Source organism: Parasteatoda tepidariorum, chromosome 3 (assembly GCF_043381705.1).
Source record: "Parasteatoda tepidariorum isolate YZ-2023 chromosome 3, CAS_Ptep_4.0, whole genome shotgun sequence".
Taxonomy (NCBI): Eukaryota; Metazoa; Arthropoda; class Arachnida; order Araneae; family Theridiidae; genus Parasteatoda; species Parasteatoda tepidariorum.
This window is the reverse complement of record NC_092206.1, coordinates 86,139,452-86,159,607: the sequence shown is the minus strand read 5'-3', so window position 1 is coordinate 86,159,607 and position 20,156 is coordinate 86,139,452. Positions and strand designations below refer to the sequence as shown.

General features: G+C 30.5%; 1 protein-coding gene across 1 annotated transcript in view; it reads left to right on the top strand.

Annotated features, from left to right (window-relative positions):
- The first annotated feature begins 1,119 nt into the window (after positions 1–1,119).
- LOC107436844 (cGMP-inhibited 3',5'-cyclic phosphodiesterase 3A) overlaps positions 1,120–20,156 on the top strand; it is a 286,371-nt gene continuing 267,334 nt past the window's right edge. The window contains exon 1 of the mRNA XM_071178926.1: positions 1,120–1,291. Within this exon, the coding sequence (XP_071035027.1) occupies positions 1,154–1,291 (138 nt within the window). The 5' untranslated portion in view covers positions 1,120–1,153. The remainder of the gene's footprint in view (positions 1,292–20,156) is intronic.

Here is a 20,156-nt window from a genome sequence, read left to right as displayed (position 1 = left end):
ATTCTTGCATGTGTGGCAATTGATAACATAAATATTTAAAAACGAAACATTTGAAAAGGTTTTTTTTTAACCCAAAAAAAGGGAAAAGAAATATAAGAGTGTATTAAATCATTTATTCCATTTAAAAAAGTATCATTTATTATAAGAGAAGTAATAAATTATTGAATAATGTATGTTATTATTATTATTATTGTTATTAAATTTAGCATGCCAATCAATCCTAAATTATCTTTGTATTGGTTATATTTTCACGTGTTTAAAACCTAGAATGAAAATAATTATAAAATAAAATAATTATTCAAAAATCTAACGATTCCCAAATTTAACGAAAAAAATTATGAGAATAAGAAAAAAGATAGGAGTAAAATTAATGAAATATTGAGCAAATTACATTATCATTATGATTAAATTTTCCATTGGTTTCCATTGGTTTTATTATCCATTGGTTTTATTATCGCGAGGCTAAATACAAATATGGAAATAATTATAAAAAGTTTATTTATTTAAAAATCTAACCCAATGCTTCCTAAATCTGAATGGAAGGGAAAGAATAATAATAAAAATAGCAATCATTGGGGAAGAAAAACTATAAATTATTTAGTAAATTAAATTGCTATTCTTATTGAATTTAGGATACCGATTATTTTCCAGCAACAGATATATTGTTTTCAGTATTATGTAAATGTGCTAAAACCATGAAAGAAATTAATTATAAAAATAAATTAATTGCTCAAAAATCTAAAATCTAATTTTAAATTTAAGGCTCCGAAATAAATTAGATCTTGAATTTAACTGTCACAATCTAAGGTATAAAACACTAAGCATGCAATTAATTTTTTTTTCCTTTCAAATATTACTTCATTGCTTTTGTAATCAGTCTCTCATCTCTTCAATCTAGAACCACATTGTTTACTCTATTTTTAATTATCTCCTCGATTAGAAGAACTAATTAAAGAAAAAACTAATTCCGTTTTCTTCAAGATAAAAACATCACATGATGTCGTAAGATTTGGGAATAAAAAAAAACTAGAAATAAATAGAAAATAAGTGGTGGCATAGGGGACGCCCGATTCCGATTTGTTCGCCTTGACGCAGACTCATAGGCTTTCTGAAAGCCCTCATTCTAGTAAAGTAAACGATACCAGCAAGTCGCATGTCTTTGGGAACTCCAAAAAGAACACGTGGCGGGCCCCGTTGGCCTATCTGGCGACGAGCCAGTGCTGGTGAAGGATGGGATTGGCGATCATCACCGAGTAATTCCGATGATGAGGAGGATTATTCATCCACAAAGGTAGAAAATTGACTAAATTTAGTATTTGGCATTGTTTAAAATTACTGGAATTATAATTTCCTTACTTTCATACATTAAACACTGAAAAAAAAGTATAATCAAAAGTATTTCACAAATTTTTCTTTTTAAAATTATACTTATATGTATACATTGAAAACAACCGAACGTTACAAATCGAAAGAAACGTTTATTTAAAATAAGCGTTCTAAATATTTTTACAATGTAACAGATTTCTTTACATCTCTGGGATTACTTTAAATCAGGTATCAACGTATAGTGTCTGAAGTAGAACTAGAATTCATCGATTCAGTTTCTTTAAAAAAAGTTTCCAACAAAGACATTAATGTTTGTAAAGTTGAAAAACATTTTATTTTCTTGCAAAGAAACTCGACAAAGGCATTGTTTTGGAAAAAGAAACTAATACATTTTATCTGGCCTCCACTAAAACAAGAGTTTTCTTAAAATTTATATCATATTCGTTATTTATTAATCATTACTAATTTATTACTAATTTGTTGCTAATTTATTATATATTACTAATTAATTATTCATTATTTATATCTAATTTATTATTTATTACTAATTCAAAAGTTTGCATTGATATTCATGAAACTGAATAATTTGAAGAATAGATTTTCCTATTACATTAAATAAATAAATAATTTTTTAAAGCAAATTTTAGGAATTATATTTACTCCGAGAAAAAAGTATGGCTAGAAATACCAGGATATGGTAAAATTTTTATTGTTTCTGGATGCAGGGGTGCGCCAAAAAACTCGGTAGTTTTACCGAAGCCTTTGGTAAGGATTTTGGTGAAATAACAGTAAAATATAATTTTATAATATGTGATAAAATTTGGTAAATGTGGAAAAAATTAGTAATTTTATAAGAATTTCTTAGAGCGTGGGATAAAAATAATTTATTGTGCGAAATTTAATTATCAGTTTTGTATTTTATTTTTTATTTTTCGGTAATAAGAACTATAATTTTGAGAACCAGAATTTTCGGTAAACCGTTATCATATGAACGACAAAATTATGAAACGAATTGTTGAAATATCGCCAATTTCGATTTTATTAACCAGATTTATGATTTTTTTCTACCAGTAATGCCATGACCATACAGTTATATAATATTTACATTTTTTTTTCTCCTTGAAGCTCAAAATATTTTTCATAATATTTAATATGTTTTTATTTTCAGGGCTTTTAAAAATTTTTGAAAAGAAATTTTGATATTTTTCACGCATTTATGTGGCTAAAACCGATTAGCCAATGAAGCAAGATTACAAATTTAACTTAAATTGTACTTTTCATTGCAGAACTTTTTTAAGGTAAATTTGAATTGCTAACTAATACTTTTAAGGGGTACCTAGTCTCAAAAATCTGTAAAGATTTACATTATTATACTATTATTTCCATGTTGCATGTTTTGCATATATAGACAGCTTAATTGCATTTTTATCGATGTTTAAAAGTTTAGAATGTTTTTGATTTTACTTTGCGTTTTGAATTAATTTAACTTAAAATAATGAAAAAAAAAATAACTGATTAAAATTTTGAGTATATTTCTTAGTTATTATTCTATTTTTTTTTTACATTGTATTGTTAAAAATGTTTGAATAATGTAATACCATATAAAAATTTGATTGATGTAAAATGAAATATAAATTACAGATTACCTACTAACTAATTATGAATTAGAATACAAATATACAAAAGTAAAATTTGTCATATTGACGAGGCATTTTGGTTTTTCTTGTAATCAAATGAATTACAAACTAAAGCTAATAAATTTTAAAACTTTTATTCATAATTTATACACTTAAATTGTCTAAATTAGATTTTTAATTCAAAGTTAAATTTACCGGGAAAAATTATTGTAAATATTAATTTTTTAATTACGTTTGAAACAAAATTAGATCTTTTAAATTCATAATTTCTTTTAGTTCCCTATTTCTCAAGTTTGGCTTCCTGGTTCAAGTTTTCAACAAAATAATATAAATACTCACGTACGATTTAAAAAACAGTAAAATTTTAGAAACAAAAAAATAAATTCCTTGAGCAAAACGGTACTTATAGTATTTAATATAATCTGTTTCTTTTCCTTCAATAGAGACAAGAAAACTAAAATTTTAAAGTAAACATCAAGTACAGAATGTATATATGAATGCAATTATTTCTCTCTTTCTAAAGTTAAAATAAGTTTAATCTATTAGTTTTTAATTTTATACGATTTGTTTTAAACATAATTTCATCGTTAAATGCAAATGTTGCTTTCCAATGCTTACTTATAAAATTATTGAAAAACTAAGTAAAGTAATTTGCTAAAACTCAGAGTAAATTAGTTTTATTCTCCAGAAAACTTCATAATTAGTTGCCAAACGAAAGAAAAAGATAAATAGAAACAAAGTTAAAACTAGAAACGTTAACCTCAAATAGTTTCAAACTAATACGTGATATATTTACCAAATTTTACATAATAACGAGAACGAGATTTTACGAATAACGAGAACAATATTAATTAGTAAAGAATTCTATTAAATATTAGTTCTTAGCTAGTTAAACATTAATTACGATATTAATATTCAGTGCTTTTTTAGATTTCAACAGATATTATAGACAAATTTAATTAGCTTTTTTTTATTCTTTGAGTTTTATGTTGCTTTTTGTATTTTATCACAGGATATTTATTTTATACATTATTATCTGCAATTATATTTTTCTGAAAGCTCGGAATAGTATTTTTCATTGCTGAGCATTTTAATGTAAATTTGAATCCTAACTAACACTTTTAAGGGATTCCTACATGCAAAAATCTTTAAAAAAATTATATAATTATCTTGAATAAATAATTCCATGTATCATGTTTTTCAAATATCGAAAGTTTAATTGTATTTGTATTGGTGTTTAAAATGTTTCTTTGATTTTAGTTTACGTTTTAAATTAATTTAGCTCAAAATAATAAAAAATAACTAAATAAGATTTCGAGTATAACTCTTAATTACTATTCTGCTCTTTGCCTTCTTAAAAAAGTCCGTTTTAAAAATTAAAAGAAAAAAAATTATTTATATTCGTTTTATAAAGTTGTTAAATTTATTTTTAAATGCTAAAGGCAAAGAATGGCAGAAACAGATGAAATTTGGATTGTATTATGAAAAATATTTGCTTAATGTAAAGTTAAGTCGGGAAAATTAATTTTAACGTATGATATTTTCTTTCCCTAAGAAATTAGAGCTATTATTATTAGTACCATTTCTAGTTCTTAAAATTTGAGAATTTCTTTTAAATAACTTCCGAAATTCTGAATGGATGTTCTAAAATATTTATTCAATAGTAAAACAGCATAAAATAATAGATTACTTCAATCATACAATCAAACATTATCCACTATTAACATTTTAATAAAAATATAAGATCATTTATATTAAAAAAAGTGTATCGTCAGGCATATGAATGCGGCGATAGATGGCGATACATCAATGAGAAAGAACTGTTCGAGGCAATATTATCTCTTACATTCGGTATAACTTTAAATCATATGGGACGCAACCGTGGTAGCTCAGGGGATAGAGCGTTCACCTTCCACTTAGGTAAACAGGGTTCGAATCCCTGCGATGGCTTGTCGATACGAATTCCGAACCCGACGCACACCGACAGCAGTTCTGACGTAAAATATCCTCACTAGATAACGGATCATGGGTTAAGATCCCCGTGCTGTCAGGTTTCTCCCACCATCTATGGTTTTCGGTAGTTTTCGTGGTTTTCCTCTCCATGTAACGTAAATGATGGTTTGTTCCATCAAAAAGTCATCCATGAAGATTTCAAATTTCTCACAATACTTGATCCTAGAGTTCCCTTGTCTTCTGGATTGGGTTCAAAATTACAAGGCTACAGAGCTGAACATTAATATTCAGAAACCTAGTATTGGATCGGCTGTTCAACGAAGGTTATAAAATAAAATCAGATGGGACAATTTTCTGCATCCTTTTATGAACTGAAACATGTTTTTTTTTCTATTTGAAAATAGTATCTTTTAATGAAGTTTGACAAATATAATTAATTGGTTCAACTTAGCCCTCTGTTATTAATATTACAGCAACTCTTAACAATATTATGATTTTGCTCTCTCCAAAATGTCTAACTGAACACAGTAAGAATTGGTTTAACTATTTCAGCAATCATATTCCATCATTGCTCATGTTTTATTTCAACAAAAAGCTGAATTTTATTTGATTTCGCTTAATTTTTGCGCCATTTTATGAAGGTTTACCATTTCACAAATAACGCCACTCTTTAGCTATTATGAATCTACAAGCTGAATACTCTTACTTTTTGGTGAAAAAAAAAGGAAAGTAATCAATACAACTGTACTGGACAATATTACGAAACTCATGATCAAAGCAGAAAGTGTATGCCAACACATTTAATAAAGCTAAAATAATTTTACTTATGTATTTATTTATCGCAATTTGTTTGCTCTTTCCGTTGTATTTACGCTATTCGAGTTAAAAAACACGCTTTCGTGTAGTTCATAGCATCCAAAACAAAGATTAGCTGTATTTAGTATCGTTTAGCATGATGCTCACGGCAAACTCATGGTAGTCAAATTTTACCGCTATCGAGTAATTTTACCCTGGTACTTATCCCTTTGGAGGAGCCGTAAGACTCTAATTTCTTCAGTTTCTGTATGAAAACTACTTAGTATTGGTATTTTAATTAGTACCAAATATACTAATATAATTATTTTATCTATATTAATATATTTGGTATCTATGAAATACCCTCTAACTTTTGAGTTTTGTGCGAAATGCATTTATCTGTGGTAATAAACCAAAGTCAAAATTTTAAAAACAAATAAAATTTTTATTTGATCTATATAAGGACTTCAAAGCATAGCCATTTCTTTATCTAAACCTTTTAATGTTAAATCATTTATGTGCAGTATTTGAAAAATTATTTTAATTCTTATTCATTAAAATGAATAATATTTTAATTCTTATTCATTATGGTGTCTTTGCTACCACTAGAAAAAGTAAAAAATATTTTCTAAAGCAACAGAAATTCCGTAGTAGAATTTCTTATTAAAACTAAATAAATTACAAAAAAATAACTAAGCATCATTAATGTAAATAATAGTCTGGCAATTTTTATGGTATTCCTAAACGAATAAGTGTTTTTTCTCCAATAACTTTGCTTTTTAGTACATAGCTTCATTTTTTTATTTAAACTGGTGAAGTGGATTTTAGTGTAAGTAGATTTTAGTGTAAGGATATTAAACTCATTTTAACTGTCATGTATTTTCCTTCCTTTCTTATACTTCTCTTACTTAGTCATAAAAATTGAAAAACAATAAAATATTCGGGATATTTTATACTCTGATGATTCTAGAAATAATAGCAGAAATGATAAAGACTTGCGAAAATTGCTTCATGAATGATTTTATATTTATCAAGTTATAATTAAGCTGATACCTTAATGCCCATTGAATAAAGAGTGTATCGTATGAATAGAAGAAGGTTGAATTAGTTCGGGTAAATTTAAATTGCACCGTACACATTATGTGACTGAGATAAAAATTGGGTTGAAAATAAGAAGAAAATAAGTTATGATTAAACTGATTCCTTAACTTCCATTGAATAAAGAGTGCATCGTATGAATGGAAGAGGGTTAAATTAGTTCGGGTAAATTTAAATTGCACCATACACATTATGTGACTAAGATTAAAATTGGATTGAAAATAAGAAGAAAATAAGTTATGATTAAACTGATTCTTTAACTTCCATTGAATAAAGAGTGCATAGTATTAATGGAAGAAGATTAAACTAGTTCGAGTAAATTTAAATTGCACCATACACATTATGTGACTAAGATAAAAATGGGGCTGAAATAAGGAAAAGTTAAGGTATAATTAAGCTGATTCCTTTACCTCCATTGAATGAAGAGTGTATCGTATGAATGGAAGAAGGTTAAATTAGTTCGGGTAAATTTAAATTGCACCATACACATTATGTGACTAAGATGAAAATTGGTTTGAAATAGGAAAAAATAAGTTTTTATATAAAATTTTAAATAAATTTCGCAAAAAAAGGTTGGGTTTCCTTTTCTACCTAGATGTGCACTCTGATGCAAATAATTTGTATCATAATCATGGTAGTCATTAAAAACTTTCCCTTACTTATATGCAAAGAATTTTAACTACTGAAATGAGTGAATATTACACTGAGAAAAAAGTGTTCTTTATTTTATAACCGTCGTTGAATAGCCGGCTCAATTTTTTTTGGTTTACGACTACTATTGTTCAACTCCGTAGCCTTGTCATTTTGAATCCAATATGAAAGACAAGTAAACTCTTTGATCAAATATTGGGAAAAAATTGCCTTCCGGAAGAACTTTTTGTCCCTCATTTACGTACCATTTTAACTCTCATTTACGTTACATAGAGAGAAAAACCACGAAAACCACTCGCGGTTAGCCTTATGCAAGAGGACTTTAACCCATGATCCGTTTATCACTGAGGATATTTAACGTCAGGACTGTGTTCGGTGCAACCCGGGTGTGGAATTCGTATCGACCAGTCATCCCTGATATTCGAAATCTGTTCACCTGATTGGAAAGTGAATGCTCTATCCCCTGAGCCACCACTGCTCGAGAAAAAATTATGGTCAAAACCACCAGAATATGGTAAAATTTACCGTGCAATTGGCTCTGTAGAAACACAAAAAAACTCGGTAATGTTTAACAAACCACTTTGGTAAGGATTTTTCTTATAGCCGAGAAAATGCAATATTATTATAGCGGGGCCGGGATAGCCTGGTCGGTAGGGCTTTGGGCCCATATCCAAGAGGTCGTGGGTTCGATCCTCGCCGGCCGAAGACTCCCCGTGTAGTAAATGGTGACTGATGCACGTTAAATCTGTCGAGTCTCAAAGTCCTCCATGTTCCCACAACAAATCAAACCTCTGGGGGTACTGATCCAGGAGTTCCCTTGTCTTCGGGATTAGTTCAAAATTACAAGGCTACGGAGTTGAACGTTAGTAGTCGTAAACCCATGAAGTTGGGTCGGCTGTTCAACGACGGTTATAAAATAAAATATTATTATAGCATGGACCCTTGGCATAAAAATCAAGTGAAAAAAGGATGCACCTTCCGAACAAATTCTCTAATTATCTGTTCGATGTTGGTCTTAAAGTTAAATTATAAATAATTCCTCTTTTTCGGCACTGCAGCCTAGAGCAAGCCAAATCCGTCCAAGTAAGCTTCCAAGGCGGCTGCTCTCTAATTTCTGACACTAACACATCCAGATCAACATTGTCCATCTTCCTGATAGCTGGGTGTCTTCTTTTCTTCATGGCATAAGTTTGGCCTAATGCCTGTTTCCTTGAAGTATTGGGGTTTTCTAATCTTCATATCAAGTGTCCAAGCCATCTTATAAGATATGTTTTAATGGTTTGGACGATGTTGGGCTTTTTAAATTTGCTGAAAGTGCTATACTGGACTTAAAAATATCTCCTTTGGTGGTTAATTCCTGCATCTTGCGTTATCCTCTCAGAGGCAATGTTTATAATTACAGTTATATAATTAGTAATAATAATAAATTAAGTAATCAAATGTTAAAAATTATAGTAATATAATTAGTAATAATTTTTTTTAGTGGCGGACACTTGGGATGTATTGTCCCATTGGCCTTTTATGCCAGAACTGCTACTCTCTTCTCGTTAACCAGTAGGCACCTGTGGCGAAGCCACGGCGGTGAAGCAGCGTCGCCCACGTCACACAACCACAAACCCTTTTATAGGGAGGGTCACATTCACACAATCACACAAAGGAGAAAGGACATAGAACTCTCAGAGAGAAAGAAACATCCATGCCCTGAGTAGGATTCGAACCCGCAACCATCGACTCCGCAGTCAGGCACGCTAACCACTCCTCCGCCTGGTAGGCTAATTAGTTATAATAGAATTATTATTAATAATAATAGAATTAATAATCATAGAATTAATGACAATATTGTAAATTCGTATTACTAAACAATAATTTTTTATTATGTATAAAAATGTTGATACGTTTATTTCATTTTTTTTTCTAGTTTTCCCCAAAAATGCGACAAAAAAAAATATTTTGAAAATTTTAAGGTAATTTAAAAATTTTGTACCTATATTCGATATGAAGAAGTTTAAATATTTAGTCTATTTTAAGGTGATAAGTTAGATTTCCATCGTTTATAAGTTGATTAAAATCCCGACTTAATGTGGTGTGTAGTCATTTTTTTTTTACCATTTATAATAAAATTTTATCATCATGAAAGAGCATTTAAAAAATATTATAAATACGTTTTAAAAAATAGTCAGAGCATGACAATGCGATTTATCAAAATGCCTAAAGGGAAAAAAATGTCCTAAGGTGACTCCTCTTTACTGTAATGCTTGAATTTTGCGAGCTGAGTGAGGCCTAGCATTGCCCTGCAAGATGACGACATCCTCTCTCAACTTGCCAAGGTGTTTGCGTTAAATGGATTCATGTTAAAATGTGTCCATAAAAACGCTCACATTTCCATGTAAGACCACTTTTCTAAATGTCCTGTCATTTAAATGGCTCATTTTGAAACTGACGAAAGCTATCTATCTTCGTAACAGCAGTCAAACAATAAAATCCATTTGTCTCGATTAGAGAAAATAATATTGCTCCCCCCCCCCTCAATAATTTGTTCCTTAAATGCTAAATGCTGCAGGTGCCCTGCCACTTGTAACCTTTTATTTGGATCCATGCTCTTGAAAATTTACAGTGAATTAAAGATCTGCCGAAGCAATTTTAAGAATAAAAAATGAAATATTTCGGTACTAAATTTTATCAAGAACACACTGTTGGAATTTTCATAAAATTACCAATCTGTGCATTTAATTAACCGTAAAGTTTACGGTGAAAAACATTTATTACCTTTATGGTTTTGAAATCATTTACAACTAGTATGGTTTCAGAACCGTAAAACGAAATTTAACTGGACATTGGAGCTTGGCTTGTCGTAAGTTAATGAGCATTAGAGTTAGGTTGTGGTTGAGTTGTATTTTGTCAAATGAACCATGTAATGTAGTTTAGTTAGTTTAGATGGTTGTTCCACCTATCGTAAGACATTGGAAATGCTAGACTTAGTGCTAAGTAGCTTTATGATGCAGTCCTTTATGCGTGAATATGAGTTTCGCATACCAATAGTCCAGGGTCACAAATTGGAGAGTGCGGGACTTGTCTTCATGTGTTGAAGCAAATGAGGGAACTGCTGGTGTGTCAACGATGTTACTCGAAGCCTTGTTCTGTGGGTCATGAGATTCATGATATTAGCGCTCTCGGATATAGAATCCATAGAACTAAGTGGCTTATTTGATGGTTGGTACGATAAAATTCTGTACGTATTAAGAAAAAGCAGTTAATAAGCGGTTTTCCTCACTGTTAACAGTTTAACTATTATCTTATTTATAGTTATTTCACTGTTTTGTTTAATATGATAAAATAACAATTAAATTGTTTTTTAACCATTTCTTCGGAGAAATTTGTCACAGTGCAGCATTTTGTATATTAAAAAAATGTTTTTTTTCATAATGAACAAAACCTGATAGTAATTAATAATTGAAAAAAAGAGCTTTATTTTATTCTTTTAAAAAAAACTGTCCATAAAAAAAATAATTTTTTTACCATATTGTTTTTCTAAACTACCTAGACTATTATTTATTTATAACTAGACGCTTAAGGCGGCTAGCTGTCCGCCACGCTAAAGATTTTCACAAATAAAGTTTTTTAAAACATAGCAGGAAATCTGAAGATTAGTTGACAATTAAAGTGTTGCTGTCCTGCAATTTTATCTTCATATCCAGATGAACAGCGACAAATATATCAAAGCGAAGCGTTCTATTCCCGTATCGAATATGTTGCCACATTTTAATACAAAAGTTAAACTTTTCTCCACTTTGATAAATGTAAACTAATGCGAACCTTAAAATTAATTATTAATTTTTTCGTATATTATTGGTTTAAGTTGTCGAAAATTAATATTTCAACTGTAAGGTTCGCATTAGCATACATTTATAAGAGATATGCAATTTTTAATAGTTTTTTGAATATGGCTCTTTGAAGACGAAAAAGCTTAGATTTTCTTACAAAATGACTGATAACTAAAAAACTATTCCAAATTTTTGAAAAAGAAAAAAAATCCTTCTTCATTATGTCAAAACACAATTATGTGCCGAGTTTCGTGCCTGGGCGAGGCTTCTGGGGTGATATATTGTGATTACAGACAGACACACACACAGCCGCGTTTATTATTATGTATAGATACAATATTCTCCCATAATTCATAAATATATTGAGATGCAAACAATAGAAAACAAAAATTACCTACATTTGTATAAGTAAGTGTACATATAAAAAAGTAAGTATACATATAAAAAATAACAGCATATAAGTAGATATAAAAATAAATAATGTATCTATGTATATGAGTTAATGTGGATGATATGTTTTCCCAAATGGAAAAGGGAAAAACAATCGATTTTCCAACAGGTTAATCCCATTCTCTTTACCCATCCAAGTGTACGGTCAATTAGGCAATAGCTATCGCAACAGGTGCGTCATAAATAGCAGCTGTCGGAGGTGTTGCCACCGCCCTAATGAAAAAAAGGGAAAAAGCATTGTATGATAACCAGCATTGAAGATTACTGGGGATGAATAATTAACAATGGTGGAAGTGCCGGAAGCAGAGCATGTCATTTACACTGTTTTAACAAAAAAAGACATTTTTCAGAAATATCTGTGAATTGTGTAAAATGTTATGGTTCATTTATCTTGGGACCGAAATAGAAAAAGGATTTCATGTTTGACTGGATTTAATGAAAACTAAAAAGAATTAATCTTCTCTTTTCCCCTGACATTAATAAGAAACGTATTTGGAAATCAAATTTTAGAAATGGAATTATTGTTTTTTCATTATTGCTCAGTTTTAATTGTCTGTTAACCATAAATGTGGTTTTACGCGTTTAAATAAAGTTATGTATTTTTTAAAAAAGGTACTAATTGTTTGAATGAGTTGTTTCCAAATGTGTTTTCAGTTTTTGATATAATTTAAGTGTTGAATGAACTTTATTTTAATTAGTTATTATAATTATATTAAATGTCAAAATGCGAGAAAAATGTCTTTTTTGATAAAGCATTTCATTCCTTTTGTGATTTTATTTTTATTTGGAAGATTGTGAAAGTATTGCTTTAATTAAGATTTTGCATGGAAAAAAAATTTCTAGTAAAATCACTGTACTGTATAGTAATCACATTTTTGATTAAGAAATTTTTTTTTTTGTATTGGAAACCAAAATATACGGTATTTAAGTCATTCTATTTGTCATTTTTATGTAGAAACATTGTTAAGTGACCATATCCCGATATATTTAACCATATTTTTTCCCTCAGTGATGTTGATTTCTAAGTGATTAAATTCTTAGAATAAAAATTTTGCTAACTGCATATTTCAGTTTACTCTTCAATTTATGTATTTCTTGAACAAACTCCATCATATTAGTTATTTAATTAGCTGTTTAGTTTGATTTTTGTGATTTTACATGCTTATCTTTTTGTTCCGTCTATAGTTTTTGTAGATTGCGAAACTATAACTGTATTTTAACTACATAATTCCAAGAAACTGAAGTGATGAGATACTATTTGATGAAACACTTCATACCCTTCAAAAATACATAATGGACTTAATGGTCGGCACGTTTCAAGCGCTCAAAAACAGGTGCCCGTTTTCTGGACTTGTCAGATGTGAATGAGAAGAAACAAAACTAATTTGATATAGTAAACGCAAAATTGCCGAATAAAATATAATAATATTGGTGAGGAACAAATCTAGAAAATACACAGTAGTCTAGACAGAAAAAAGATTATGTAGAACAGAACAAGAAAACTCACTGTGGCAGGATAAATGCATTTACACTCACCATAGAGAGGTGGTTAGAAACTAATGTTTTTAACAAGGGAATCAGCCTTAACAGGAATTAACCAAGATTCCAGGGCATCAAGATCAGCTGATGGGATTGGAGTGTAAATAATTTTTGCATCGGTGAAATTGAATTTATGCCCAAGATTCCTGTTCCAGATTTAGATTGCGCAGTATTTAATGATTTATTATAATCTGGATGACTGTCTATAGATGTTCCTTAAATCTAAATTTCAAAGTGAGTCTTGTTTTTCCGACGTAAACTAATAGCATCCTTAAGAGACTTGAATTTACTTTTGTCAGCAGGCCTAAGAATGATTCTGAAACTAAAGCCAAAGAGACTATATTTGCAATGGATGCCTATTTTTTAACGCTTGAAACATGTCAACTGTTGTTTCCAGTTAGTATATTTTTGAATGGAATGAACTTTTTATTTAAGCAATATAACTGCATCTGTACCTATATATCTTTAAGGTAGAAAAACTAATATTATGCAAAATATTTTCTGCGAGAAAGCCTGATGCTTTACCAGTGTTTGTTGAAAACAAAGTAATTTACAAATAATCAGCTAAGTAATAAAATTATTTGCAAAAAATATTCTTCTGTTTCAAATTATGTGACCACTTTATCCTAACCTATAGCAAAAGTGTTAGAATAGTGAGTGAATTTCATATTTTGTTGCAAAAGTTATAGAATTTCATTACAAATTTGATAGAAATATCACATACGCTCTAAATTCTCCGAAAAATCGACAGCATAAAATCATAATATTGGTTCCTTGTAACACTATATAGTTTACTTTAAACTAACTGTGATTGAATTATGGTTTTTAGCCACATTTCCGTCCAATTTAATTCATAGCCAAATTAAAGCAGACCAGCCAAATTAAAGCAGAAATACCATGTAACTAATATCTTTTCTGAAATTTATACTCATCATATTAAAAGATATCTGGATTTCGTATATATATTAATGATTGAACTAATGGTTTTCATTGAGGCACATTTCCATCTTGTTATATTATAGTATTTTAGTATATTTGTATGGTAAATACAGTAACAACTTTTATAAATGTTATACTAATGGTAGTCAGAAATATCTTAATTTCTTATGCTTATTAATGATTATACTAAGGGATTTTAATGTCCTGCAGTAATACTCGAAATAACAGTTATCATTTTATAATACATAGAGACATATAATTATTTTAAATAAAAGTTGTGAAATATCCAAATATTTAAGTCTTAAAATAACGTACGGTACTTCTCTTATCCACGAGCGCTCTGAGCACAAATATTTTACATTCGGATCAATAAATTAACAAAGTAACTCATGAAGAGGTAAGACAGCAGATATATATATTACACAATATTATTAAATCTTAATCAATCTCAATTGACAGATTTCCTTGTTGCCTTTTTTTGCTTTTGTTTCACTGCATATTCTGTCATCTTGATCGATTGCTGAACAAGAGAAATGTTATTGGATGACAATATTGCTCTCGTGTCTGTTTTTCTTTTACACTGTCTGTTTTGGTTAAAGTTGATGACTGTATTCGTTTTAAGTGATTTTTATATGATTAAAAAACAATTTGATAAACAATTTAACAAATTTGCTTTTTTCAGTAATATATCTTAGATGGCAAGTATTTTTCTAATGTAATGTATTCTTTAAGAATGGATATTTTGAAAACTTTTTATTTTGATATAAGGTTATTATTTCTATCTTAAAATTATTGGTCTGCATATTTTTAACGCTGTTCTGATTGATAAAACCGAAGTGTAGCATATTTTTATTCAATTGCAAGTTTTCATGAATGGAATTATATAGTATCATAGAATTGCTGGCCAGGTGGTTGAGTAGTTAGCTTGTCTGACTGCGAAGACAATGGTTGTGGGTTCGAATCTCGCTCAGGCCATGGATGTCTCTCCTTGTGTTGCTTTCTGTTGTATGATGTATAAATGTTGCCCACCCTATGAGCGGGTATCTGTGGCAGTGTTTATTGAGTAATACTGCTCGCCTTCATGACATAGGTTCACAGGGGAAAATCGGGTAATATTAAAGAGCAGCATTTCAGCCATCTTCCGGGGCGAAGACAAGTTTTCACTGCCTGTCATTAAAAAAATGTGACTTATAATTTCACGGGCATTTTTCTGAGACATACAGCGTACGAAATGCATCGAAGAAAGGGTAGAAACTCTGGCTTTACAATGTCTTCTTATGTATAATGATTACTGAATCGAAAATTATATCCAATTAGATGGAATCGAAAATTATATCCAATTAGATGGAATCGAAAATTATATCCAATAGCTTTTTACAGTGTTATGACAGGCGTTGTTGTAATATGACGCAGCTCCTGCACTTTTATTTGGTATTTCAGAAGTGCTAAAAAGTCTCTATAGTTGTTTTTTGAAAACGAGAATATCATTGTGCTGTTGTTGTTGTTTCTCATCCCCACTGATCTAGCTGAGCTAGACCAGGTCCATGAGTCCATTCACCCTCAGGAAATTAAAAAACAAGACCGATTCGTGCAGAAAATCCTCCTTGTCAAAATCCACATAGCTAAGGAGGTGGGCCTGGCTGGCTGCACTGGAGAAACATTTGTTGCAGGTGGGATAGATCTTTCGCTGCTGTTCATACCTCGTGCACTTTATGTGACCACTGATGAATCTAGTGAACGCGATCTGATCGCCTCTATTACCTTTGAAATTCAAAACACGACCTGGCTTATCCCCAGAGTACCAGATATGTACTGGGGGAGTATTCCAGACTAGCTGGACACCTTGCTTTCTAATGGAGTGAATTTCCGAGGATGTGAGTGCCAAACTTTCCTGCAGAGGTTCATTTGTGCCAAGTTTAACCAGCGATAGTTTAGTCAGCGATCTCATTCCCGTATAGACCATCGTGGGATAGATTCCACTGCAATTAAATATCCCGCTTCACGGAAAGTTTACTGAGAAGTTGTAGGATTGCCGTTCCAACCCTATCTTCCACTCTGGGCCATGCACTCAAATATTGGATAGAGCTTCTACTATCCGTTGGGATCCAGATAGGGAGAATATCACTGTTGATTTATCTATATGAGCCCATTTATTTGTTCATATCTTACAAAACTTGAAATAAAAATGCAATTCCCATAACTTTTTTTCAAATTTATAGAATAAATAATGATGTTAAAGAACTTAAAAAACAAAGTTCTTAGAAGAATCAGCACGATACATTATGAGAGTACCAACACTGATTATAAAAATATTTTTAACATTTATTATTAAATAAATAGAAGGAGTTGTAGCAATACAGTGATATACCTGTCTCTTTTTCCAAAAATGAAATGTTCACATGAAACGTTTATTAATACAGTTTTCAGATAGTTACATTTTGATTTATTTTATTTCCCCAATACGGTAGCGTAATACATTGGAATACTTTATCACATACACGAAAATACAGGGTTCACACGCACTTGGAAAAAATTAAAAAGTGGTTGTAATATTAATATATTTTTTTATATTATTATGTTTGCAGCTACCAAAATATTTAATTCTCTCTTAGTTAATATATATAGATCCAACGGAGGATAGCATGAAATTTTATTTCGATAGTGAATACTTATAATTAGAAGTGTTCAGCTTGTTTATTACAAATTGATTTTAGCTATAAATTTTTTTCCGGTTGCGTACGAACCCTATTTTTTCTCTAAAAATAATCGCCTGTCAAATTTAGGACATGATCATTATTTATTATGAATGAATAATTAAATTTTAATTATGATGTAGAATTACTGTAATCATTTTAATTTATTTGTTTTCATTGTTTTCTTTAAATAAACTGCCATAAACAAAAGTTAAGGAAACGTAGGAAAAACGTTTTTTAATTATGATGTAACTAATAAAAGCATACAAAGCAAACGTCAAGTTTAAACTAAAATGGAAGTTATATTATTTTTAGCTCTGTTATTTATTTTTATCAAAGTTTTCATGTGTTGGACCGTGGTTTAAGTTAAAACTGCTTAAACTCTTTCGGATCCTTGGATTGCTTTCAGATTAAAGTACTTTCAAAGTCAGATTAGTTGTCTAAAAAGGTTATATTAAAGTATTATCTTAGGTTTTTACCTCAAAAAGTCTTATACGTTTTGCGTATTTGCTATTTTTTTTCTTGACAGTATTTTAATAATTTCTCCAGTTTGACATGATTAAAAAAATTTTGATTAAAAACTAGAAAATTTATTTCCTTTGTTTTGCATTCCAATGCATCTATTTTTTTATTTTGCTTATTTATTTTATCTTATTAAAAAAGTCAGAACTATACATTATTTAAACGAATATTAATTTATTAATGTTATATATCAACTATTTTTGCTAAAAGCTAACAATAACAAATAATTTTTTTTTCTATTATTCCTTCAATTAGTTATTTTATGTTTTATTTTATAACTGTCGTTGAACAGCAGACCCAATTTTATGGTTTTACAACTACTAATGTTCAACTCCGTAGCCTTGTAATTTTGAACCCAATCCAGAAGACAAGGGATCTCCTTGATCGAGTATTGGGAGACATTTTGCCTTCGTGGTGGACTTTTTGTTGGAACTAATCCGTATTTGCGTTACATGGAAAGGAAGACCACGAGAACCTCTTACAGTTAGCCTGATGGCAAGGGGACTCTAACCTATGATCCGTCTACCACTGAGGATATTTCACGTTAGCACTGTGGTCGGTGCAAGCCGGATGCGGAGTTCGTATCGACTGGGATTCGAACCCGGTTAGCCTCATTGAAAGGCGAATGCTCTATCCCCTGAGCCATCACGGCTCTCAATTAGTTATCAATCACGCAATCGATGCGGAGGATTGAGTTTTGTTTACTCCGTATTAAGCCGGTGTTCAATTCGCTGTATTTGGCAGTTTAATCACCGCATTGCAGGGCAGTAGAGAGCGTGTTGCGGAGACAGTGCGATCATCAGTGAAAATGATCTCCTCCCCATAGTATATATTGTTACTCTATTTACTGTCACATAAATTTTAACCGTTTGATAACAGTAATGATTTACTACTACTATTTTGCTCTCTGATATAAATTGTGGTAATATGTTTAGTGTATGCGCCGATATTATTGTCTTTGGGTCATCATTGCCTAGACTATCCCCAGTTGCTCTTAGAAATAAATTATAGTTAGTGTAACCCTATTTCGACGTTAACACATTGCAAGTGAATAGCAAGTGAATAATGAAATTTTTCGCCATAGATTTATGATAAACTTTTCTCATTGGCAATGGCACAGATTTACCATACAGTCAAAACAACATTTCTCCATAGTTCTATTATATTTTATCATACTGGTATATATAGACAAATTTATTCAGAGACAATAAACAAGTTTCTTTGAATTCCAGGGATCTTTTGTGGCTTTTAATCAAGACTAATGTTTGTAAGAAAACTTATGTCCAAGGATTAAGTAATTAAACATATGAGAAAAGGCAACAATTAAGAAACCATTGGGCTTTTATTGGGTAATAACCGAGTAATTGCGTTCTGTGCTACAAAAATTAAACTGAACGCAATTAAAGTATGGTGAGTGCATAAAACATAAATTAGAAGGAAATTTCAGATTTGTTGGCTCTCTACTGTACATATATCCGAAATGAATCCAAATTTGATCTCAACAAAGATTCAGCTCAAAACCAAAAGGGAACATGAGTAAAAGGTCACGCAAGTTCGATACTATGTTGGTAAAAAATCTGCTAAGTCCAAAAATTAAGAACAAGCGTAGTCCAAAACCATTAGGATATTAAATAAATATCAATAAGCATGTAAATCGACTAGGTCAGAAAGTTGAAGAAACGTTGAACAAAAAAAAAGGCTTCTGATTCACTTTGGCAAGATGGTGGCTCCGTCACGGTAGCACCGTCACGCTTACCTTGCCGTTAATTTAACGGCATTAGAAATTAAAGAAGTTGAAACAGAGTATAGTTCGTCGAAATAATCGAGAGTAGTTTTAAAAAAAAATTATATTGGAGTTTTTTAACNGGGATGGTGTTTACCAACAGGATAATGCACCATGTCATAAGGGTCAAATCGTCGAGGAATATTCCAGTGACTTTCAAGTCATGTCTTGGCCCCCAAATTCACCTGACCTTAATCCAATAGAGTATTTGTGGTCCTACTTCGAAAACCAAATTCGTGCTGCCACGCTATCCCCTCGCAATGTGAGGGAATTGCAGGACCAGTTGGTGAGCGCTTGGTACTCGATACCTCAGACTACCTATCAGCATCTTAGGGAATCATTGCCATTACGGGTGCTAGCAGTTTTGAGGGCTAAAGGTGGTCCTACATGTTATTAGCATTGTGGTCATAATGTAATGGCTCTTCGGTGTATATAGTTCCAAAGATGGTTAACAGGAAATTTTATTTCGGTAGTGGATGCTAATAATCAGAAGTGTTCAGCTTCTATATTACAAATTGATTCTAGCTATTAATTTTTTCTGGGTGCGTAAGAACCCTATCTTTGCACTAAAAATGATCGCCTGTCAAAGTTAGGAGACGGGAGATGTTTCTCATTATTTCCAAGACCATTATTTATAACAAATGAATAATTCAAATTTAATTGTGACGTAGAATTACTGTAATCCTTTTAATTTATTTACAGTTATAGTTTTCTTTAAATGAACTGCCATAAACTAAAGTTCAAAAGTTCAAAAAAGTTTCTTTAAATAAACTGCCATAAACAAAAACATCGTAAAAATGTTTTTAAATTATGATGTAAGGACTAAAAGCATAGAAAGCAAACGTTAAATCTAAACTAAAACGGAAGTTATATTAAATTTTTAGCTCTGCTATTTATTTTTATTAAGGTTTTAACGTGTTGGACAACGGTTTAAGTTATAACTGCTTAA